Genomic DNA, 25440 nt, shown 5'->3' with positions numbered 1-25440 from the left:
TGTATATCGTGTAAATTAAGGATTTATGTAATTATTGCAAATCATGTAAATTAATGCAAATTTGAGAATTTTGCTATAAGAATGAAGCATGAATGAATTTGTACCAATGAGTACGAATTTGAATTAAATAATGATTTTTGAAATGATGATATGAGTATGGATGAGATTATTATTGGAAAATATTGTTAAATTTTCAAATAGGTGAATAGTAAAACACGTCAAACGATAATAAAATAGGAGAAATTCCGTTAGTTTCTCCGTCGAAAAATAATCGATATTAAATATAACGAGAACAAATTTTTTAAAGAAATAAAGTGAGATAAATTAGGGTGCTCCGGCACCGAATGTAGCACACCTCACTCGGCTACACTGTAGACGGGTGAGAGGTGTTACATTTTCAGCATCCAAAATAGATTTAATTCACTCTTCATACATATCCGGTAGCCTAAACAGTCAGAATTATTGTGTAGCTTGGTACTTGCTAACTAAATTCCTCGTAGGACGATACTTCACTCACTACTTTATTACTTGTTAGCGATCCATGCACTTGCAAGGTTGAAAAACCAGCAAACACTTATGTGGAGACTAAATATAAATTTGACTTTTTTTAAATTATTCAAATATTTCATTTAGTTTTTTGGACATCATTTTTATATTTTTTCTATTGGAAAACAATATTTCCAGAATATTGCTTCGATCACTTGAAGATTTAGGGAAACTAATTAAACTTTTTATGTAGCTTGTACTATTTTCTATAAAATCGTAAAAAAAGGTAATGCAATGAAGAAAAGAATGATGTGGATGCAAAGAGGAAGAAATACCAAGAAAGAAAAATTAGGGAGGTTAAGAGAGAAATAAGAGAGAAAGGATCAAAATAGTTTGAGTATAAAATAATAACTGCATGGACTAAAGAATTAACAAAACCCAATTACATATACTAAATAATGATATTTTTTAAAATATAAGAATAAATTAATTAATTTTACTAAAATAAATAAAATAAATAGTAATTTGATTATAATTAAATTTTATTGATTAATAAAAAAACTAACTAATTTAAGAGATTAAAAATACAAAGACTAAATAACATATTTTCTTAAAATAAAAAGAATAAGTTAATAATTTTATTAAAATATATGAAATAAAAATAAAAGAATAACTTACAAAAAAAAAAAATGAAGCGACTTAAACAAATTTTTTCTTTTATTAATAACCTCATATCAATCAATCAAATATTAATTAATATCTAATCGAGTTAATATTACTGGACATACAAAACCACTCTTTACTCAAAAATAAAATGCTCCAAGTACTTCTAAAAATTCTTTCTCCCATTATCCTACTTTCATATATATGCACAAGGGTCCTAATCCATGGATCTCTTAGTAATTTTCCTGAAAAAATTTCACCGAGCATGGGAAGATGTTTAATTTATATATTAAACATCTATGTTTGGTTGTTTGACACTTGGGAATCGGCAACCGCACTCCACGTGTAAGTGCAAGTTAAATTACCTGATTATATACATTTCGTCAATTATTAATTAAATTTAAAATCAATGTTTATCTCAAATCACTGTATAATATATTTATTGGTAGGGTGTTTATACAAAGTCTCAGCTCCTTTCTCTTTCAAATATATCTTCCCTCTGTTTCAAGCTTTTGATGTTACAACTGTTTTCCTCTCAACATCAAATGGCGGAGCAGGTCTCAGCCCAGCTCGAGCCATGGTGCGACCTACAGAACAAGGTGGTCCTGATCACCGGTGCCTCTTCTGGTTTAGGCCGAGACTTCTGTCTTAACCTTGCCAAAGCCGGCTGCAGGATTGTTGCTGCCGCTCGTCGCGTTGATCGTCTCAAATCTCTCTGTGAAGAAATCAACCAGCATCCTTCTCCTTCATCGGCTAATAATAAGTCCACTTCTGGTCCACGAGCTGTTGCTGTGGAACTTGACGTATGCGCTGATGGGCCTGCAATTGATAGGTCGGTGCAGATTGCTTGGGAAGCCTTTGGCGGAATCGATGCTCTGTTAAATAATGCTGGTGTTAGAGGTATTTCTTTGTCTTTTCAATTTTTTATGTTTAAATTCTATGGATTTATTATCCTGTCTGGATTCCGATAAAACTGTGCTAAGAAATTTGGCATTGAATTCCAAAGTTTTTGTTTTAGAAAATTACAAAGCATGTTTTTATTACGCGAAAAAAGGGGTTGTTTTCACTTCTCAGGTAGCGTGAAGAGTCCGCTGGATTTGTCTGAGCAGGAGTGGAATCATGTAGTGAGGACAAATTTGACTGGATCCTGGTTAGTGTCCAAATCTGTCTGCATACGTATGCGCGACTCGAAACGAGGAGGATCTATCATTAATATTTCTTCTATTACTGGTCTTCACCGTGGCCAATTACCTGGAGCTGTTGCCTATTGTTCTTCAAAGGCGGGCTTAAACACCATGACCAAGGTATTTGCTTTAACAATGGTGGTATTCCAATTTTTGGAATTTTTTTATAAATCTGCCTTTTTTATTGTCTGGGTTGTGAACGTTTTACATAAATTCAATGGATCATTAGTAGTCAAATGTTAAATAGGGGAAAAATGAGTACTCAAACTTAAGCTAAACCTTGTATGATGGATACGATGTTTCTTAGGGCTGTTAGTAGCCTATTTGCCTTCCATTTTGCTGACCAGAAATTTTGCTAAGCCTTAATGGCATGGAAAAAGCGTAAAAGAGGGGAGAAATGTAGTTATATATGTTATGGGCACTAGGGGCTTCCTGTTCCCAACCCATCATACGTACCCTGTGGATTAGGTATGGGTACTATTCAGTTTGAACTGAATAAATCAAATCGACATGTCTTAATTCAGTAATTCGATTCAATTTTTAAGATAATTCAATTTAATTTGATTCAGTTTTGCATTTTAATGATTTCGGTTATTTTGGTTCAGTTTGATTTTAAAGAGAAAAAATTGATTGAACTGAACAAAACCACATTGATTTATTAATTTTTAAATTGATTTATTTTTATGAAAAATTTATAAATTATATGTGTGTATATATATATATATATATATATATGTATATATATATATATATATATATATATATATACATATATATTATTTAATTTCATTGATTAATGGTTATTAGGTTCAAACTAAGGTCAAAATCAGATCAAATAACTTAAAAATAAAGTTTAAATTAAAAACTTATCAAAACTTAAAAATCGATCGGTTCAAACTGAACTGAATCAAAATAGAGTGATTCGGTTTGGTTCCATTCGGTTTGGTTTTTTATTCATTTTGATTCAGTTCAGTTTTTAAAATGTGATAATTTGATTAATTTGGCTTTAATGATTCAATTTGATTTTGTTTAATTTGAACCGAATGCTCAGCTGTTGTGGAGCAAGCCAATCCATACATGAAATATCAATTTCATTCTCTCTAGGCCATAGAAATGTTTGCACTGAACCTGCAATCCCTGCTTAGCAAATTATGCCGTACTGCTGATGTGATGTTTTGTTTTGTTTTTGTTTGCAAATTAATTTTAGGAACTAAAGGAATCGAGAATTCAAGATAGATATAGAAGGGAAGAGAGCAATAATGAATGCTGAAGGCTTGTCCTGCCACTTTGTTTTAGTTTCAAAAAAAAATTAATGTTTACTGATTTTGTGGCTTGCTTAATTGGCAGGAGTTTCACTCTGAACATTTTTCTTTCCTTCATTCTGTTTTCTTTTCTATTTCCCTTGGTTCTCTGGCCCTCTGACAGACAAATCATGGTATTATCTTGCTATTGATACTATACTGTGAATTTGGGACTTTAGTTCTTGTTATTTGTTAGCTCCGAATTGTCTGACAGAGTTGTGGAGAAATGTAAAAATGACAATCATGTTAATACCAGGTCATGGCTCTGGAATTGGGGTTGCATAAAATCAGAGTGAACTCAATATCACCTGGACTGTTCAAATCTGAGATCACAGAGGGTCTTATGCAAAAGGATTGGCTAACTAATGTTGCTTTGAGAACTGTCCCTTTACAAACGTACGGCACCTCAGATCCGGCACTAACGTCGCTGGTCCGATACTTAATCCATGACTCCTCAGAATATGTGACTGGCAATATATTCATTGTTGATGCAGGTGCCACCCTACCAGGTGTCCCTATATTCTCTTCCCTTTGAATCTGTGCACACACTGTTAATTTTCTTTACACGACTTGTCTGCATATTCTTTTGTTTCCATGTGATTTTAGTATGATTGAACTGTAAGGTGGAATGATTTAGTAGGCTGTATGAGAATTTCAAATTGGAAGATGGGAGATGTCAAATTTTCCAGAGTCATGCTCAAATTTTCCCACTAGATATTCTATTTTGCCATTTATGCACTTTGTATCCTACCACTGATAGGATTTAACAAAAATTGGTAAAACCTAGAAATGATGGGAATATTCTTGTTTTAAAGATGGGTGTGTCTATGGAAAGTTCCAACTCACATGAGATTTGAGTTTATTTACCATTAGATTGATCTTTTGCATATTAGATTTGTGTAATTTATGTGTACACTTTAATTAATTTTTCATATATCTCGATACAAATATTCAATTTAACGGTAATTAAATTTGTTTTCATATGAGTTCGAACTTATATTAGATGCATCCTTTAAAGATTGGTAGGTGAAGAAGTTTTGATATATTTTGTGATAGGGCAAAGTAAAAATAAATAAATAAAATAAACTCTCCTCTTTATATGTAGAAACAGTTTTTAAGAAAATTTTAATTTTTATTAACACCTTTCATTAGAAAATAATTTTTTAATTTAAAAATTAAAAAATATTATTATTTTTTATAATTTAAAAAAATAATTATGAAATATATTAAAAAATCTATTTTACTTATAAAATTCTTTGATATGTGTTATTTATTTTTTACAATAATATAATTAATTTTTAAAAAATTATAATTTAATCTCTAAAATTTAATGAATTATATAATTTGATATCTGTATTTTCAAAAGTATGCAATTTAATCTCTCATGTTTAATTATACATGAAGATTAGTCTTTTTATTCAATTTGCCGTTAATTAGTAAAAATGATAAAAGCACTCTTAATTTTCAATACGAGACAATTTGGTGTTTGAAAGGTTTGAGGAACTTACCAAATAGTTCTTTGATTTAAATTTTATATTTAAATAGTTAATATATTTTATATTTATTATATATGATAAATATAGTTTATAAGATAATATATTTATATATTTTAAATATATTTTACATAATAAGTAAATATATTTTCAATATAATAAACATTTTAAACACAATAACAAGTATTTTGATTTTATTTAATTTAAATATTTTTATTTTAAATATTTATTATTTTTGATATAATATATATATATATATATATATATATATATATATATATTAGATAAACATTTAAATTCAATATATTTAAATTTGAGATATATATAATATAAAATACTTCCAATGGCGATAAGAAAGGGCTGTGGCTACGCTCTAGAACATGGTGAGGTTGGTGGCTGTTAAAACAAAAATAAATGCAGAAGAATAAATAATATTTTTATTAAATAAAAATAAACTCTCTGTATAACTTTATTGACAATAAGACTATTAATTGTGCTATTTATATAGTGAAAGTCTAACTAAAGAAAATAAAATTTCATGTAAATCTCAACAATTAGTTAAGATTATATCATTATTTTAAAAATTAAAATGCAACAATCTTAAAAGCTATTATCATTAAAATCTAGGAGGATATTATAAAGACTAAATCAATTTTGTTTGAATTAGATTCTAACATTCTCTCCCTTAATTCAAACATGGACTCAAAATAATTTATTTATTTAATTTTTTTTTTTGAATGGAGCATTTCTCTCCATCTGGCAATTTGAGTCTTGGAGCACTAGTCTTGGAGCACTTCTCTTCAGTTGATAAATTTGTGTGTTAGAGCACTTCTCTCCAACTAATAATTTTAGTGCACTTCTTACTATTTGTTGATGCACTTCTCACCAATCTTTGCTTCTTCATTTTTAAACATGCAATCTTTTAACAAATGCTCAAAGTTTTTGCAATTAAAACATTGTGGTTTGCCTTTATGCCAACAATTCTTTTCTTCATGGTTAAACATTTTGCAAATATCACATTATAGAAATTTTTTATTTGTGGATGACTTTGCTGCTAGAAATGCTCCCTCAATTGTTCCTTCTTGTCTGACTGTTCTTCTCAAGGAGGCTACAAATATTTTTTCTACAATTCTTTTGCCAAGAAATTCTTCACAAAGCAGTCTAATTTTATTGGCTATGGATACAAGCTTAGTGCAGTAGTTTTTGACATTTTCAGACTCTTTCATTTTTTCAATCTCAAATTCTCTTTTGAGATTTAAAATTTGCATGAATCTTGTTTGATCATTGCCTTCATACTCCTCCTTGAGCAAATCACAATCTTCTTTTACATTTTCACAAGCCATAATCTTTATGAAAATGATTTTAGAAACTGAACATTCTATATAAGTTTTTGCCTTGTATTTCTTAGCTCTCTCCTCATTGTGAATTTTTATCTGAGCAAGAGTTAAATTTTCTTGTAGTGGGATAGGATCAGTATTATTTTCTACTGAATCCCATAAATCAAAAGCTTGTAAATTGGACTTCATTTTGATAGCACATATTTGATAATTTTCTCCTGAAAATATAGGGGTGAAGATAAGGAGAAATTGGTTGAGGCCATTGGTGAATCAAAGATTTAAAGGTTTGCCCATAGGATAACTGAGGCTCTGATACCAGTATTAGAACAAAAATAAATACAGAATAATAAATAACATTTTTATTGAATAGAAAGAAACTCTCTGTACAACTTTATTGACAATAAGACTAATTGTGTTATTTATACAGTAAAAGTCTAATTAAATAAAATAAAATCTCATATAAATCTCAACACTTAGTCAAGATTATATCATTATTTTAAAAATTGAAATGCAACAACCTTAAAAGCTATTATCTCTAAAATCTTGAAAGATATTTTGAAGACTAAATCAATCCTGTTTTGGATTTGGTCTAACAGTGGCGGCTATGAATGGTCAGGGGAGATGCTACGAAGGGCAATTTTCAGGCAGTTTGAGTTCAAAGGTCCGGTTCAGGTCTTCCTCAAACTAATGTTGATCTGCTGGTTCGACCAGCCTTATAGCCCCAGTTCGAAACAGTAGTATTATCAAATTACAATAAATTTTTAATAGTCATTTATTTGGTTTATAATTAAAAAAAATTTAAAGGAACTCAAATATAAATTCAATATATTTTTTATTAAAATGGAAAAAAAATAACTTGTTGAATTGTGTCGGTTTAGGTGCAGGTTCAAAAAGGAACCAGAAAATCCGGCCAACCGATTTAAAATGCATTTTTTATTTATCTAATAACGCTTAGTGACTAAAAAATCTAATTTTTTTTTTTGTATTTTAGCATTCTAATCTAATTCTTTTAATTTTGAATCAATTGTTCAAAATTTTAAAATTTAAAGAAGTTTTATCTAAATTTGAAACAAAGATTAGGGAACTTGGCGAATTTAAATGAAAGATGGTTTTTTTTTTTCTTAAACACGTGGACCGCACATAATAAATCATAAATAATAAGAAAAGAGAAAATTACATAAAACTACCTTGTGATTTCATGCATTTGTCAAATGAGAATCTAAGATCAACTTTTAGTTTAAAGCTCCATTACACCCGTATACTTATTAGGGAAATTTAATTTAGCTTATATTTAACTTTTTGTTAAATTTAGTTGAAAAGTTTCAATTTAAACTTTATATAGCCTAAAAATAAAGAAAATAATGAAATTAACTTCTTAAGTTTTGGGTTTAAATCATTAAATTAAGAAATTTAGTCTCAAAATTATGAAACTGAATTTCTTGATTTTTTTTATTTATATCAAGAAATTAAGAAATTTAGCTCATAAATTTTAATTTTTTTGCTAAATTGATCTTAAATTAAAACTTTTAGGCTAACTTAAATAAAAAGTTAAAAATAAACTAAATTAAACTTTCGTAATAAGTACAAGGGCTAAATTGAATATTTTGCCATTAAGCTTTTGATAAAATGGTATTTCAAGCTTACGCGCCATTAGCAAATAGAGGAAATTTCATAGACAATATTAGGATAAATTATAATTTAGTCTTTTAAATTTAGTGAAACCTACAGATTAGTATATATATATATTTAAAACCTAACTATTTAGTTATTGATATTTTAAGAAAATTATAGATTAATCCTTGTCTAGACGTATGTGGACGCAAATGAGTCCAAATTTTTTTTTTGTTCATTATAATATAATATAATAATAAATTTTCCCATTAAATTCTTTTAATTTAAATATATAATATATAAAATAAAATGATAATATTATAATTAAAATAATAAATATTATAAAGTACGGGGACTATTTTATAATAAAATTTATATGACAAATTTATAATGTTATTTTATTGTAAATAAAATAATAAACTAAATCCAATGGACTAATATGTCGTTTATTAAAATGTCCATGACTAAATAAGTATTTTTTTTTTTTAAAATATGGGGACTAATATGTATGTTTCACTAAATCTTAAGGATTAAATTATAATTTATCCTAACTTTTTTTGTGGTTATTTAGGATATTTAGAGCAAAGGTTTGAGCATGAGAGAGAGGGGAGGAAAGGGATGTAGCCATTGTTTTAACTTGAACAAAGTTCAAAGTTTTGTAATGAGCACCTGGTGAGTTGTTTTAAGTGAGTATTATTTTTTGTGGGTGGTTGATTGTCTAAAAAGTGGAAGAGAAGATTAAGCTAAATCATTGAGAAGGCAAGAACTTGAAAGACATAAATGTTAAGTTAGAGGACCATTTGAATCTGATGATGTGACCGAGATGTAATTGAAGAACTCGGATATGAACAATAAGACCTATTGGTGGTGCGATGCTCCATGATCAACACTAGTAAAAGAAATTGCAAATGAATCAAACCAAAAAGTAGGAACAGAGGAACAAGGTGGAACAGAAGTAGAGGTGATACAAAATGTAGTTCCTCTAGTGAAGATGCCATGAAGTTTGGTGATTATGAAGATGGAAATTTATTACCAAGAAGGTTAAAGGGACAGTGGAATGTGCGTTCAAATAAAGATACGTGTAGAAGAAGGTGGAATCTTTTTAGGTGGTCACAAATTGTAACACCCCAAGTTTGTAAATAATAATAAGGGATATATTAGAAAATAGAGATATAATTTATAAAAAGTTTTGAGGAAAGAATGTAGTTTTAAATTTGCATTTAAAAGCAAAGTTTTAAAAGTTTTGAGGTGAAAAATAAGATTTTTGGAGAATTAAAGGCCTAAATGAATTTTTTTTTAAAAACTATTATTTGACAGTCACATGATGGTGTTCTCCAAAAGAAAAAAAAAAGTGAAAGAAAGGAAAATCAGGAAAAGAAGGAAGAAAAAGAAGGAGAAGAAGAGGGAAGGAGGAGAGAAAAGTCACTAGAAATTTGGACTTTCTCTGGTGAGAAGGGACACTAGTAGTGAGAAGAGTTAGAGTGTGGGTTTAAATATTAGAAATTTGAGAGACAGGAAGAGAGGTAGAGAGAGAAAGTTAGCTTTGAAGCTTGATTTGAGCAAATAGCTAAGAGTTATAGTGCAGAATTGGTATCTATGAATTAGGAGGAGGGGAGAAACATTTTATGTGTTCAGATCCAATGATCATCGCTGTCGAATGGTCATTGGCGTCTATACGTGGCGGAGTTCGCAGCGGCTCTAATGACCTTTGGTTGTAATTCAACTTGCAGAAGCTTTTTCATGAATTTTTGAGATATAAACTTGGGGCAATATCCTTATCCTTATTTTCCAGTATGTGTTGCATTAATGCATTATTTCTTAGATTGTAAAAGCTACAGAAAAATTTCAAGAAAAATATATGATGCATCTAAAATTATTTTGAGATACGATATGGTGGTTGTTGAATTATTAAGTAATTGTGGAATATTTTTAAGAAATAAATATATGCGTTGAGTTGGAATTTTAGTGATATGGATATATTGTAAAATATTTTAATTGAGATTTGAAATGAAGTGTTGGAAATAATATTTATATGGAGATATGAATTGTGAATTTGAATATGTTGATATGACTTTGGAGTTGTGAATTTGCTTTTTGTGACAGGCAGTTTAATTTAATTTTAAAAAGAGATGCTGTCAAATTTTCATTAGAAATGTAATATGAAAAGTGAGCTTATAGTGGATTCTATAATTATATTATTGTTTTCTATGAGGAGTTATGGTCTTAAATGGATGGAAAAATAGTATTTATGAGTCGGTATAGAGCTAAGGTAAAGTGGTATTTACAATATATAGCATAAATTTGTTTCTCAATTGATTTTTGATCCTTTAAAATTTATTATTTACTTGATATCATTTGTTATATTCTGATAATTTAATTCATCATCATGATTCATTTTGATTCTATTATGAAGTTGCTTATTCTTATCCTGATGTAATTCATGCATGGTAGCCAAGTCTAGAAAGTGAGGTAGAGATTATGAAACAATAGAAAAATAGCTAATGGTGATAAGATTAGTAGCATGTTATGGAGAGATAGCTGCAAAGTTTTACAGATATAATTTAATATTTTAGAGTTATGAGAAATATTATGAAATTATGAATTGGTATGATGAATTTTATTCAGTACAATTATGTTATTGAGGTTTGTGAGTTTAATGATCTATGGTTTTGACAACTATGATATATGTCTCTATATCACCATTAGATATTGAACTATATTTAGTGAATTTACTCCAACTAAAGAGACGTTAGCAATTTAATTATTACAGTAGAAAAGGGATACCTATAGAGAAGTAGAGCCGCTACTACAAGGTTAACACAACGTAAATATGATTAATGTCTATTTTGATATTTTAGCATATATTTAGTTGTTAAGAACTACTGGTCGATATATACATCATTAGATAAAAATTATTATTATTTTTATTTTTGATTAAAAAAATATTATAATAATTTATAAATAACAAATTTAACCATAAAAACCTATCTCGAGTTTTGATAATTAATTATTAAAAAAATAATAATTTAAATCATAAAAATTAAGATAATAATGATAATAACAATTAAAGAAAAATAAATTTTGTATAAAAAAATAATTACTAAAGTAATTTTTTTACGGAAATGAATATGACAATATCATAGAAAATATCATGTGATAATATTATGAATAAAAAAAACACGTGTCAACTTATAAATATCTGTCTATATAAAAATTTCAGCATGCAGTGGAATGGCAGAAATTAATTTTTTTTTATTGATTTTTGTTGTATGATACAAATGTTAATTGAAAAATAAAAATAAATCATAAAGCACGCAACAGGCAGGCCACCACCACTTGCACTAAATACAAGAAGCACAGCAACGCCCAAAGAGAAAGCACGGAGCAGAACAGCAGCCCCAGGAGAAAAAATACACAACAGCACAGCAACCCCAGCAGTGAAAATACACCGCGATTGCAAAATGCACCAATTCTATTACGGATAACAGTTATGGTTGGACATCGATAGAAGCTCTCTTCTTGGGCATATAGCAGACGTACCCCACAATTGCGAACATCAGAACAAGGTAAAGGATCGCCATTCATATCTTCAGGATAGAATTCAATTAGAACCTCATTGTATTTACCAAACTTATCATCTTTTTTAACATCCAGACAGGGGTCATACCCAAAGAACGTATCACAGTTGCCGAAATATCTTGTACCGTACAAACCGCCGAAATAGGAATGTAGATCGTTGTAGTCGCCATACCTATTTTTTAAATGGTATCTACATTTCACTTGTAAACCAGAGTTGTGAATGTGGGGGTTGTTGAATGTAATTACAGCACAGAGAGTGAAACCCAGGAACCCAGTGTTAGCCCAATTTGAAGGCAGCTGGAGTGTTGTGGAAAACCCTACATTTTGATGGCAAAACCACTCTGGAATTCCAAATCCGGGAAAGCAAAGACTAGATTCCCCTGCCACTACAGAAGGTACCTGCACCACGAATTAATAGCATGAGTTTCCGATAAACATCGGATATGGTTAGTAAAGAAAAAGAAAAAGGGGGGAGAGAGAGACCTGGTTGTACAGCAATTCTGAATAACAGTGAATTTTTGTCAGTGCATATGCCATGATACACTGCTTTTCCAAGTTATCCAACATGTCACAATTAGTGAAAAAGAATTCAAAAATGTTTCCCCCCACTCTAGTTGATTCAATTGTTACTGAGCGCAGAGAAATGCAATTGTCTGCATCTAATTTTGTCAGACATGGTGGAAGTGCTGGTATTAATCTTAGCTGCAGGCAATCTCTTAAGCCGAGGTACTGCAGATTTGAGAGCTGAATGATGCTTGCAGGTATCTCTGAAAAAGTGTTGCCACTCAGGTCTAATGCTTCTAGTGAGGATATGAAGCCAATAGAAAGAGGAACATTCAGCATGTTGCAGTCATTTAGATACAGCTTCCGCAAGTACCTCAGATGTTCCCCACAAAATTCTGTGCCTAAGATGGTCTCTGGCAATCTTGAAAGATTTTTGCAGTTTCTCAGTTCTAAGATAGAAAGACCACCAAAATTAAGATTTTTGCATTTTCTCACTTCTAAGATAGAAAGACCACTCAAATTTTTAATTGGTGAAGGTAACTTTCTTATGGCTGTTCCATCTAAATAAAGATATCTCAACGACTGCATATCCCCCAAAATTTCTGGAAAACTCTCAAATTGGGAGCATCCTGAGAGATTAAGCCTGCGCAGATTTTTCAATTTACAAATACTGCTTGGGAGAATACAAAATCTTGTGCAGTTTTGCAGGCCCAGTTCAATAAGTTCAGAGCAATTCTCAATGGATGAGGGAATTTCTTCTATCGCTGTCCCATCTAATTTTTATATTGCTTGAAACTTCCGGAAACCTAGCAATGCTTGTGCAGCCAGAAAGGATTAGCTTTTCAAGAGAGGCCAACATAGAAACATCACAAGGAAGATTCTTGAGACTTTTGCAATTCGTAAGATCCAAACAAGAGAGTCTGGAGAGAAGACCAATTGAAGAGGGAATTTCTTCAATTGCAGTATCACTTAAGTACAAGAATCTCACATTTCCTGAAATATCTGGAATCCTGGTGATATCAGAGCAGCCAGAGAGATCAATAGTCACAAGGTTTTTCAACAAACAAATGCTTTCTGAAAGATACCTGATTCGTTTACAATCCTTCAAATTCAATGATATGAGATAACCTAGATGCCTAATTGATTTCGGAAGTTCTTCGATTGCAGTCTCATTTAAGTTTAGATACATTATGTTCTTTGCTATCTCTGGACACTGTCCAAGATTTGAACAGCCAGAAAGGTTAAGACTCTTGAGGGATCTCAAATTAATGGCAATAGGAAAGCTCTTAAGCCTTGTGCAGCATCTCGCACTCAAATCAATAAGCTTCTCTAAAAACTGAATAGATGAGTGAACTTCTACCAAGCTAATGCAGTACTCAAAAATCACTCTCTCAAGATTCTTAGCCAGTGAGAGGTCTGGGAATGTAGTTAAGTGCTCAGAATAGCTAAGGTCAATCTCTTTCATACTCACAAGATTCTGCAAGAACAATAAAAATGGCTACAACAAATTAGCACATGCCCATACTAAAATGCACTTGCAAAAGGAAATGATAGAAGAAAGGGAATCAAGAAAAACAATACAGCATACCTGCACTCCTGTCCATAGCTGTTTAACACTGCTGTAAGCCAGGTTAAGTTGAACAAGGTTCTCCGCTTGAAAATTGGATGGCAAAGAGCTCAAAGGATATCCATCCCAATGGAAATACCTCAACTCATCAGAAAGAAATTCAAGGCCATGAGGAAGGTTCAGTTTACAGTTATTTCTAACTCCAAAATTGTAGATTTTGAGCAGTCTAAGGTTACACATCCTCACAAAGGCTCTGGAACTCAAGTCCACTTCTCCCATGTTTGATGTGTCTAACCATATCCCTTCGACCTTTTTAGTTCCCTGAAGATCATAGATGAGTATAACACAGTTTACACAGATATATAATGATTTTCCATTTGGTTTTAAGCTTACTTTGATTAATATAAAAATACAAACACATGTAAGTGTAAAAATATATAATGCATATGGCTCTCACCAGATTTTTGGTTAAGACTTGACAGACATCACCAGATTTCCACAATCTACTGCGCTTGCCCAGCTCTTTAATAGATTCTTGCTGAACAATTTCATGAGCCATTTCTTGCAACAAATTATGCATTCCCAGCTTGTTACCTAGGATGGTAATAAGGCATTTATCAACAAGAACAGCAATTCCAATGCCTGCTGAGAAACCACAACCATCTAGTATTCTCTTTACGAAATCAATTTGCTGCCCCTTAAAAAAGCATGCAATATCAAGAAATATACTTCTCTCTTCATCATCTAGCATATCAAAACTTATTCTCAACACGTGAAAAATTTTAGGATGAGGAATTTTTCCAAGTTTATCTAGTGCACTCTCCCAATCTTGCTCTGTTCGGTCAAACAGAAAAGAACCCATGACTTTAAGTGCTAAGGGGTTGCCTTGAGCATATTTGACTGCTTTATTTGATAGCTCCATTTTATCTTTCCCCGGATACTTTTCCTTAAAAGCATTCAAGCTGAACAAATGCAGAGCTTCATCATAATTTAATCCCTCAACTTCATATATTTCATCAACTCCATTCTTAAGAACATGCCTATCTCTAGATGTCACAATAATTCTACTTCCCAAACCAAAGTCACAACTTCCAATTAGAACTTCTAATTGATCTATATCATTCACATCATCAAGAACAATCAGAACCTTTTTGCGCCGGAGCCTATTCTTAATGGAAATGGATCCTATTTTGGAAGTAACAATATGTAGGTTTTCTTCTTCTAGTATTTCAGAAATGAGCATTTCTCTTAAACGAATAAGCCCACCAAATTGCTTTAATTCTTCCTTAACATTTCCAAGAAAGCAACAACCTTCAAATTGACTTGAGAGAGTATTGAAGATAGCTCCAGCAATAGTTGTTTTACCTATGCCGCCCATACCCCAAATTCCTACAATACGAACATTTGGTAACCCATTCTGTAGTAACTTTATAATCTGTCTGACTCGTGAGTCAATTCCAATCAGGTCCTTTAAATCTCTTGAAGATATATGATTCAATTTCTTCAAAATATTCTCCACAACTTCTTTCACAAGTTTAGCCTCTGACCTAATAATGAAATGAAAACTATTGAGACAACCAAAGAAGATATGAAGTGTTTTCTTACACCAACATTTTCTTTTGAACCAAGCATTTTTAAAACAGAATGATTTAACTAAATTACAAGTTCTAATACTTGCAACATTTTGCAAAATATTTATTTTCTTTGTCAATCAAATACAAAGAACAGATTGTAAGTTGTAACACAGTGTTATTGTTTAGGTTACTACATAGCTAATCATGTGAATACACTTTTCCAAGGGGAAAAAAGTTAGCTTAAATATTTAGCACATGAGACCCAAATATGCGCACATACAATGAGCCACATAAACATTAGGGTCATGGTTTAACCTAATGTGCACTTGATTCCTCCCTTATTCAAAATAATACGATTTGGCATTCAACGGTTTCTTTTTTTTTTTTATTGGATAAAACTAGGTCAAATAAGATGTATTTTATATAAAGAAAAGCCATCTTGGTTTGATGGACCAATTAAAAGACACTTAAAATATTAAAAAAAAAAAAATACTGGTTAAAGAGAATTTGCAGAAGATTGAACAAAAAAACATTTGGACAGCTAACAAATATTGAATAAGCCACAGAACCTTTAAAATAAAAAAAAAAAGTCAGACTTGAGCTACAACGACCAAGCAATGAAGTTCTCTTTGCAAAAATCATTTACATCAGCACAGGTTTTAACTAGAACCTTTTTCCCCTTTTTCAATGTTCCCTTTTGAAACCTTTAAAACGGAAAATGCATAACGGAATGCACACATACCTGATTACTTGGGAATCCAATCCTTATATACTAGCTGCTTTCGTCAAGCCAGCCCTCCACCTGGGCACCTTTTCTATTTTCTCATTAAAGTTCTTCTCCAGTGCATCTGCAAAACTCCCACTTTGTTCTTCTACCTCAGATGGATCTACATGGTAGAAAATTGGTAAAACAGTCTGTACATAAGTTCCCCTGCATTCAAGTATGTTCAACACTTCATCCAAGCACCATGGAGAAGATGCGTAATTTTTTGAGAAAACGATTACAGAAATCATTGATTCTTCAATTGTTCTCAAAAGGGTTGGTGTTATTTCTTCCCCTCTTTCAAGGTTATTGTCCATGAAGGTCTTGATCTTTTTATGACACAAAGCATCATAAAGATGGCTAGTAAAATTATCACGGGTGTCCTTTCCTCTGAAGCTAATGAAGACATCATACTTCCATTCATGAGCAGTGGAACAAGTTGCCATAATGGACTGATACAGTATCTTGAATGGCAAAATCACTTCAGAATAGGAATCAATAAAGGCCCCCTTTTTTCCTGAGAAACTAAAACAAAATTATCTTCAACCAAGAAAGGAAAAATAGAAATAATCAAGAATATAAGTAAAAAGAAGTGTTCTGCATGAACTGAATCCACCATTACATGGATACGTGTCTGCAACTTCCCAACCATAAAATGCATTTTGTGATTTTCCCTCAACCATCAAACATTTATTTTTTATAGAAGGATCACGATAATACGTTTTGGTCATTGTTGAATTAAAAGAAAAATTATTTTCCCTTTTACTAAATTGTTTAACAGATTTGTAAGAAACAGTTGAATGAACCTAAGTTCACCATCCTTCCAAATAAAAGAATAAAGCTCAATCTCGATTACCCAAATTCAAGTTCATCTCAGAATTGGATTCAATACACATGAGCTGTTCAAATGAGAGGATAGATCAGAAACGCATAAACCAGCAAACTGCAATGAATACCTCAAAACACAGTTATTAAATGACGAAGGTGCACTAAGGCATCAAGGGGGAAGCTTCAATGGAAGAAAATACAAAATATATCAGTAATTATTGTATTTTGTATATTAAAAAACGTTTTTGAGTGAAAGGTTAATAAGAATTATATTTTTCTTTTCATTCTTTTGACTTTAATTGAAGAAAAAATCAAATATTGTTAAATAAAAATTCATTGATGCATTAATAAGACATTCAGGAAACTAAAGAAAAGTCAGTTTATTTTACAGAAGCTTTTATTTTGCATTTTGAACTAATTATTGTAGATATTCATCTAACATCTAACAGAATTATTAAATTGGCAGGCGACAAAATTGGAAATAAAGTCAGAGTGGGTATGAATAGTCACAGACACAGTCACAAATATGCCAGAGAAGAAAGAAAATCCAGCACCTACAAGATTAACATGTTTAAATTGAGAGAATAAATCAATAAAATAAACAGTCACATTAAGCTAGAAAAAATAAAGCATGCGATCAGAGTGAATTGCAATTACAGTATGCCATAATTATCAACATTCATTCAAGCAATTGTTTCTTAGGTTGTGTTCTGTCAAATAATAGGTTCCCAAAATTAGGAATTCAATTTTTACGTTTGAATCAGCTTCACATAAATGTAGAGGATGAAGGCAAATTGTTACTGCAAATAACAAAGACGATACAACAAAATAACTTGTGACATAGTTCCAAATGAAGCGAACAAGTGTCTCAGCACCAAGACAATCCCTTTCCCTCAAAGATTCCCGTTTATATGTAACACACAATTAATGTTGCATATATTAGGCTCCATAAAATTAGAAAGAAAAAGAGCAAATGTGTTAGTGGGTGAGGGCGGAGAGAAAGCAGCAAAAAGAGAAGATCGAAGGAAAAAAAAAAAAAGCATGAACCCATGGCTGGAGAGAGATGAGGCGAGCAGGCAGAGAAGAGGAAGAAAGTGTGAAAGTTTCTCTTACCTAGAGGATGAAGACCGTCTGAGCTTGCTTGTACCAAAATGGGCTTAAGCCAATTTGGCTCACATATTCGCTCTCAATTTCTTATTTATTTTCGAACGTTAGACTTCAACACTCCCTTGGACTGAGTTCAAGGAAGAATTTGGTTTATTTTTTGAGAGAAGTTAATAGTCGATAAACATTTAAAAGGTAAATTGAAGTTTTTGATAAAATTAAAAAATTAGAGTTAATAGTTGATAGTTAATTGATATAATATATGTCAGCTATAATTTATATTTGCTTTATTATTAGAGTAATTTTTTATGAGTTGATAGCTAATTTAATTTTAATTTTTATTTAGATCATATTATCCTTTTTTATATAATTTAAAAATTAATATTATTAATGTTATTTATTTTTTTTTAATTTATAATCTTAATAATTTAATTAACGTATTATAATTTTGTTAAAATATATTCTATTAATAACATAAAATATAAATACTTATTGATTATGAAAAAAAAATTTTTTTTCTACAAACTTAAAATTATAAGATTTTTTTCCTTTGTCAATAATAAATTACTTTATTATTTTATAACTATATTTTAAATTATTTAATTATTTTCTTATTTCAATAATAAAACAAATAATATGATATAATAAATTATTTATTTTTATTTTAACAATAAAATAAATTATATGATATATACCCTTAATAGTCATTTTACATATCAACAATAATAACTAAATATAGTTTTATCAAATACTTAATATAAATTAGATATCATCAGCTATCAATAATAGCTATCAGTTAACTGCTATCAGCTGCATTCAATAGTTAAACCCCTAAATTTTAGGTCTAGTCATCATTTGTACTACGTGTGTGTGTAACACCCCTATACTCGGTAGTGCGTTCTACTGTTCCAGTGACCAGTGTTGTCCGGACAGATAGGATGCCTAGAACTACACTTAGATATGGGTAAAGAGACATAAAATAATGAAATACAAGAAAAACAAAGGAAAAATAATAGTAATGAAATGTAACCAAGTTAAACGAGCCGAGAACCATAGTGATGGGTGACCCCACTGATAAGTTGTGGCATGAACCGTTGACTAGCCCTAGACTGCGGGGAACTCTGAAAAATATTTTTAAGACTTAAATAAACATCTATTGAAGTATAAATATCATTAGAAATATCAAAGAAAAATTAATTAATTAGTACAAAATAAGACGAGAAAACAACAAAACTCGGTATTACCAAAAAATGGGGAATGCAACCCGAATAGAAGTATTGTGGTCATTTGACACCCCGAGTTACCTTTTGACCTAAATGTCCATTAAAAATAAATGATATTAAACTTTGAAAATACTATGAAAAAGTAAAATGAGATACATTATGTAAATAGTGAAAGTGTGGTGACCAAATTGCAAAAATTAGAAAGTTTAATATTAAAATAGATTTTTAATCAATTAGTGCTCCACTAACATCACTTAAGTGGACAGCCAACTCCACTAACTCCATCTTTTTCTTCTACATTCTTCTCCAAGCCAAACCAAATTCTCTCAAAAATTCTTCCATGGCCGCACCATACCACAAGCTCCATCTACCATGATTAAGCCATGGTTTCTTGCAAATTTCTTCATTAAAAGTGGTGTATATCTCTTGGGCAGATTATTGGGAGCAAGAAAGTTAAGTTTTGGTGAGGTTTTGTAGAACTTCAAAAGTGGTAAGTGAGTGTTTTCAATTCTTGTTTCATTAAAAGTGTAACCAAGGTTGTGGGTAATTGATTTATGGAAGAATTTTTTAAGTTTGATGTTTTAATGGAGATGTACATTTTGGCAGCCATGGAAATTCTACATATGTAGCTTGTTTTTACTTGTTTATGGTTGTCTAAGATGTTATTATTGATGGCAGCATGGATATGTGTATAATGGTTTGAATTTGGACATGTAAATGAGGTAGTCATGTGGTTAATTATTGTAATTGGACTTGGAAAAATTCTGAGATATAATGTGTTTGTTGAGAGTTGTTACAAGCAGCCAAAATGACCAAAAATGTGAAGTAAAGTGTGTTAATGTTATGGTATAAACCAGAATTGGCATGGAAGAATTAATTTGGTAAGTGTTGGATGTGTAATTGGTAAGGATAAACAATGTATAATAGGGCAGTGTACATTTTAGCTTAGAACCTAAAGTGTGTGATTCCAATTGGTATGAGACCAATTGGAGGTGAAACTAGGCACAAAATGTGCCAACTTTCATGAAGGAAGCTTATCAAAATTCTGCCTAGAAGGTGACTTGAAAAATGACCAAATCCGGATTAGTGACTTGAAAGCCTGAAAATTGTAGTCAGTGTTTTGACCATAACTCACTCAAAACAGGTCCAAATGACCTGAAATTTTTACTATGAATAGTTTAGATGTATATCTACAATTCTTATGAAGACACCAAAGCCCAGAAATGGCAAGAACCAAGCCAAATAGCTTACACAAGTTCAGGTACCAAAACTAGCCGAACCAAAAGTGACCTAAAAATGACCTAAAGTTACCATTTTGGTGCATTCTGTCCAGCATTGGTAAATTGACCATAACTTGGTCTACACAACTCAGAATAACCTGAAATTTTGCCCCGCGTGCAATAAGACATAGACCTACGAGTTTGTAGTTTGGATCAAAACCCAAAAACCGAGGGAACTAGGTCATCCGGCTAGGTTAAAATAGTACACCGAAATCCGGTAAATTGCAATAAAATGCAATATACTTGAAAGTGAATTTGGTAATATGTACCAACACTAAAAGGCTATAAAATGTGACATATTGGTAACATTAAACCTAATTCATCTAGAGTGCATCGAGGGTCAACATTTTAGGTTGACTAAGGAAAATAATAGAATTCAATAAATTAATTATTAACCCTTATTGTTAGAGACAGTTTAAATGAGTACTGAAACACTTCAAATTGTATGTTTTAGTTAGCAAAGACTCAGGAGAGGGGAAGGAAACACTGAGTCAGGACAAAGATGTTAGTAGTATGCCCTAGAGTATATCATTTAGTATGTATCTTGTACATATTTTATTAATAAAAGGCATTTCCACTTTTCCGTTTACATAAGATATTTATGTGTAATAGAAAAGGTCCATTGATATTTTGTTAGAAATATTATTCTTAAGTTGTTAAGAATATGAGTGACAATATTTCTAGTACAAAATATCATAAATAGGTTCACAATTGAGGATACTTCATAATAAGGACATGACTTATCCAGAAAGATTGTATTCATGTTTGTTCCCAAGTTATTTATATGAGATATAAATAAGATGGAATGGTGAGTCTCATGCCATATAACAAACATGATAGGCACTTATAAATGATAAGTAGGCCGAACCAGTGACACTTATGACAAGCACATGGAGTTTACTCTTGTCAATGTTTTGTCATAAATTATATCAGTGCATATAATCTTTAGACCTGAGATAGCACAGTTATCTTGTATATAGGTAGTTTGAGTTTGATACTGCTTTCATACTTGTTCTATGTATGAATATATGGGCATGTGTTGGCTCCTACTAGTTATATATAGAGGTAGGTGTTGATCAAGATGGAATCTGTTCCTCTAAGTAAATAGAGATAAAATCCTATGTTCATTTAATTGTTCTTGATGTTTCAAGTTCCTGGCCAGGACAGATAGATTTATTCGTAAAAGAGTTTCGATGAGAAAATCTTTTAATCAAGAACTGGAATTAAAAGAGAACATAATATTCATAGCAAATGGAGTTTGACATAAACCATGACTCGGCTTGAGTTGGGATTTTGTAATGAGAGATTCTAGTGCATGGTAACATATGATTATAGGTTCATTTAAGGTAAACCTTATTACTAATTGGGTGGCCATGGCATGCTATGCTAGGTGTTAACCATGGTCTATGAGGTTCATAAAATGATTTAGAGAAATCATTTATGGTAAGAAAGAGTTCTGATGATATTAAGAGTTGATATCATGTCTCATTGCCAATTAGTGATGAGCCTAGTAAGTCACACACATACACAAGTTATTACCTAATTAAATATGATTTAATTAATTAATTAAAGAGTTTAATTGATTAATTAAATATGTTTGGTTTGCAATTAGTTTGCAAAGTCCCTAGCATGACTTGAAACCAAATCTAGATTATTGGATGTATAATAGAAGTTAAATTTATATTTAAAGTGTTTAAATATGAATTTAATTAATGAGAAATTAATTAATAGAGATTAATTAATTAATTTATATTTGATATAAATTAATTAGAAGAAGAAAAATAATTATTTTGGGTTGAGAACTCAAAATTAAGACACAGGGGCATTTTGGTCATTTTGCAGTGTGACACGTGGCACCATGAGATGGTGACACATGGCATAACACATAAGCTTGCCAAATGTTTTTTTAATCATGTAAGATGATTAAAATCAAGATTACATATAGGTTTGACACTTGGCACAATGTGATTGGGTCACTTAAACCTAGAGCTAATCAAAGGGTGACATGTGGCAAGGGTTTAATGTGTTAACCTAGCTATTTAAGTGTTGTTATGAGAAAATAAAATACAACCAGCAGCCACACTCCTTGGTCACGCCATTTTGCAGCCCTCCCTCTATTCTTCTTCATCTCTCATCAATTCAAAGAGATTAGCCATCAATCTCTTGAATTAAGAACACTAGAAATTGTTTCTAGTGTCCTGTTTACATCTCTAATCTCTTAAAATGCAGAACTTGAATTTCTAATTAATAGAAAAGGCTTTAGAAGCTGTTCAAGGGCTGCCATAGGTGTTCTTAGTGTGGACAAGCTAGAGGGACAACATCTGGTGTCCTGAAGACGAATCTCAAAGGCGCAGACACGCTGCAGTGCATCAAGAGGTTAGTGTAATCGTTCTTGATTTAATCTAGGGTTCTAAAATTAATCTGATTAATTTTAAAATCTTAAATGGCAAATACAGATCCAAAAACATATTAAAAGAGTTTTAATATGTTGTTTATCATTGAAATCAAATAGATAAAAATAAATCTTGCATGATGCATGTGACCCTAGGTGAAAAATTTTGAATTCAATGGTATAAACTTGTGTTTTTCACGCTTCCATTCCTTCAATTGGTATCAGAGCCACTATATTTGCCATTTAGATTGTTGATTATATGATTTAATTGTGTGATTTGATCATGAGATGATTGATCCATTGCTGGTTGGATCAAGAGGTGTGGCGGCATGCTTGATGAACTCCAACATGGTGCGCATGGCTTTGGAAGATCATGGTGCGCATGGTTGTTATTAAATTCTGCAATTGTTGCATGATGAAAGGTTCATCATATGACTAATTAAAATGTTTAATTAGGATTTTTAATCACACAATTAAATTATGATTCAAATCAGAATTTTAAAAATTGTTTAAATGTGATTCAAATCTGAATTTTAAAAGTTGTTTGAATGTGATTCAAATCTGAATTTTTAAAGTTGTTTGAATCATATTTAAATCTGATTTTTTAAAATTGATTGAATAAAATTCAGATCTGATTTTTTAAAAAATGTTTGAATGTGATTCAAATCTGAATTTTTGAAGTTGTTTGAATGTGATTCAAATCTGAATTTTTAAATTTGTTTGAATGAGATTCAAATCTGAATTTTTAAATTTATTTGAATCATATTCAAATCTGGATTTTTAAGTTGAATATGAGATATTCAATTTAATTTAAGTATGTATGTTTTATTTAATTGTTAAATAGTGATATGCATGATGGATGATCATGGACTATAAAAGACCAATGTGATTGGATTTATTTCTTTTATGTTTCTTTGGGATTGTAAATTAATTAATTTATTTTAATTTATTTTGGGCATGTATTATTAAGTTTGTAATAATTTTTGAGTTGTAATTTCATTTATTTAAGTTCTTGTAAATTCGCCTTGGTATGCCAAGGATTACTATGTAATATTGGATTGCAAGAAGTTCAAGGAGGTCAAGAGCATTGGTGGGACCAGTGGGAGGAATTCAAGATCAAGTGTTGATTATGTACTCCTTCAGCAACTCTTGTAAAATGAATGAATGAAATGCACTTAGGAATGCCCTGATTCAATTCTTGGTGGCTCAGAATTGAATCCCTTAGAAATTCCATGATCATACCATATTTACTGCTTATCCATGAATGCATAAGATGTATAGAAATGTATGCAATTATATGATATATGCATGCTAAATGGATAATATGCAAAGTGAGACCTTAATAGTAATTAGAATGACCATAAAATCTTTCAAACAAATGATTAAGTTGGATATGTTATAATTAAAGTAATTATAACATAGGCCCTCCATTGGGGCAATTATTTTAAGAAATTTTAAATAGTTGCATGAGATGCAATTAATTTAAGAGATTTTCTTAAGAATAATTATTAAGCATGATATGTTGTAAATATGTAAATGGTTTGGTGGCCAATATTGGATGTACCTGAGGACATTAAAATTATTTACATAATTACTGGCTCAATGGGATCAACTTAACTAATGCAAGATAAGTCAATAATAGATGTACCTGAGATTTTGAGCATTAGGGGCTAGGTAAAGGATTGAACCTCACATGAGATGTGATGGGCAAGGAGTTGCTCACTTATAGTTTATTGTAATTCCAATAATGGATGTACCTGAGGATGATCAATAGAATTATAAGAATTCAATCACCCACTAGAAATCCATCCAACTAGGATTTCCGTTTCCTACTTTGGAAGTGTAGGATTCGCTAAGTTAGTGGGAGGACCAATTTGATTAAAAGACCATAATTATTTTGGTTAATTACATGATACATTTACTAATTAATCTGGTTATTTTCTGCAGTTAATTTTCTGATAAAAATGAGCACAAAACAACCACCACCATCCAATATCCTTGCAAGCATACTTGATCACAATAGGTTGACAGGACCAAATCTGTCTGATTGGCTAAGAAATTTGAAGCTTGTCCTGAACCTTGAACATATAGGATATGTTCTAGATTCAAATGTTCCTGGTCCCTTACCTCCAGAGGCCACACAAGAGGAACATGATACTTTGGACAAGTGGAAGGAGCATGATATGAGAGCTAAGTGTTACATGCTTGCTTCCATGAGTAATGAGTTACAGAAGCAACATGAGAACATGCAGAGTGCGAGTGAGATCCTCCTTCACCTACAAGAGTTGTATGGTGAGCACAGCAGGAATGCTAGGTATGAGATATCTAGACAGCTATTCCGTATGAGGATGTCTGATGGATGATGTTGGGGATCATGTCCACAAGATGATTCGGTGATTGAGCAGCTTGGAACATCTTGACTTCAACATGGATTTCCAACTATGACGAATTTGATCCTTCATCCCTTCCCGAGTCTTTTGGGAATTTTGTGACAAATTTCCATATGACTAAACAGAATGCACCTTAGCCAGTTTACTCAACATGTTGGTTA

At 31.1% G+C, this 25440-nt stretch overlaps 1 protein-coding gene and 1 pseudogene across 3 annotated transcripts; one reads left to right on the top strand and one right to left on the bottom strand.

Moving 5' to 3' along the window:
• The first annotated feature begins 1574 nt into the window (after nucleotides 1-1574).
• On the top strand, nucleotides 1575-7167 carry LOC110636091 (uncharacterized). 3 transcript variants are annotated; one of them, XM_058147226.1, is made up of 4 exons: nucleotides 1575-2049; nucleotides 2224-2453; nucleotides 3891-4143; nucleotides 7061-7167. In XM_058147226.1, the coding sequence occupies exons 1-4, from the start codon at nucleotides 1665-1667 to the stop codon at nucleotides 7150-7152; spliced, it is 960 nt and encodes a 319-aa protein (XP_058003209.1). In that variant the 5' UTR covers nucleotides 1575-1664; the 3' UTR covers nucleotides 7153-7167. The 3 variants fall into 3 exon arrangements, with proteins under 3 accessions (XP_058003209.1, XP_021641334.2, XP_021641335.2); XM_021785642.2 differs by lacking the exon at nucleotides 7061-7167 and adding an exon at nucleotides 6695-6848 and having other exon boundaries at nucleotides 1576-2049; XM_021785643.2 differs by lacking the exon at nucleotides 7061-7167 and having other exon boundaries at nucleotides 1578-2049; nucleotides 3891-4328.
• A 4140-nt stretch (nucleotides 7168-11307) lies between these two features.
• Nucleotides 11308-18104, bottom strand: LOC110636093 (disease resistance protein RPV1-like; annotated as a pseudogene).
• Between the last annotated feature and the right edge of the window lie 7336 nt (nucleotides 18105-25440).

The sequence above is a fragment of the Hevea brasiliensis genome, chromosome 5 (genome assembly GCF_030052815.1).
Source record: "Hevea brasiliensis isolate MT/VB/25A 57/8 chromosome 5, ASM3005281v1, whole genome shotgun sequence".
NCBI lineage: Eukaryota > Viridiplantae > Streptophyta > Magnoliopsida > Malpighiales > Euphorbiaceae > Hevea > Hevea brasiliensis.
Note: the sequence above shows the minus strand (reverse complement) of the source record. Positions and strands in the feature narration are given on the sequence as shown.

Bases quoted from the DNA above. Each gene is read 5' to 3' on its own strand.
- LOC110636091 (XM_058147226.1), top strand. From the start codon at position 1,665: ATGTTACAACTGTTTTCCTCTCAACATCAAATGGCGGAGCAGGTCTCA. The intron at 2,050-2,223 runs GTATTTCTTTGT...TTCACTTCTCAG, and splicing joins AAATAATGCTGGTGTTAGAG to GTAGCGTGAAGAGTCCGCTG. The intron at 4,144-7,060 runs GTGTCCCTATAT...TTGGTCTAACAG, and splicing joins TGCAGGTGCCACCCTACCAG to TGGCGGCTATGAATGGTCAG.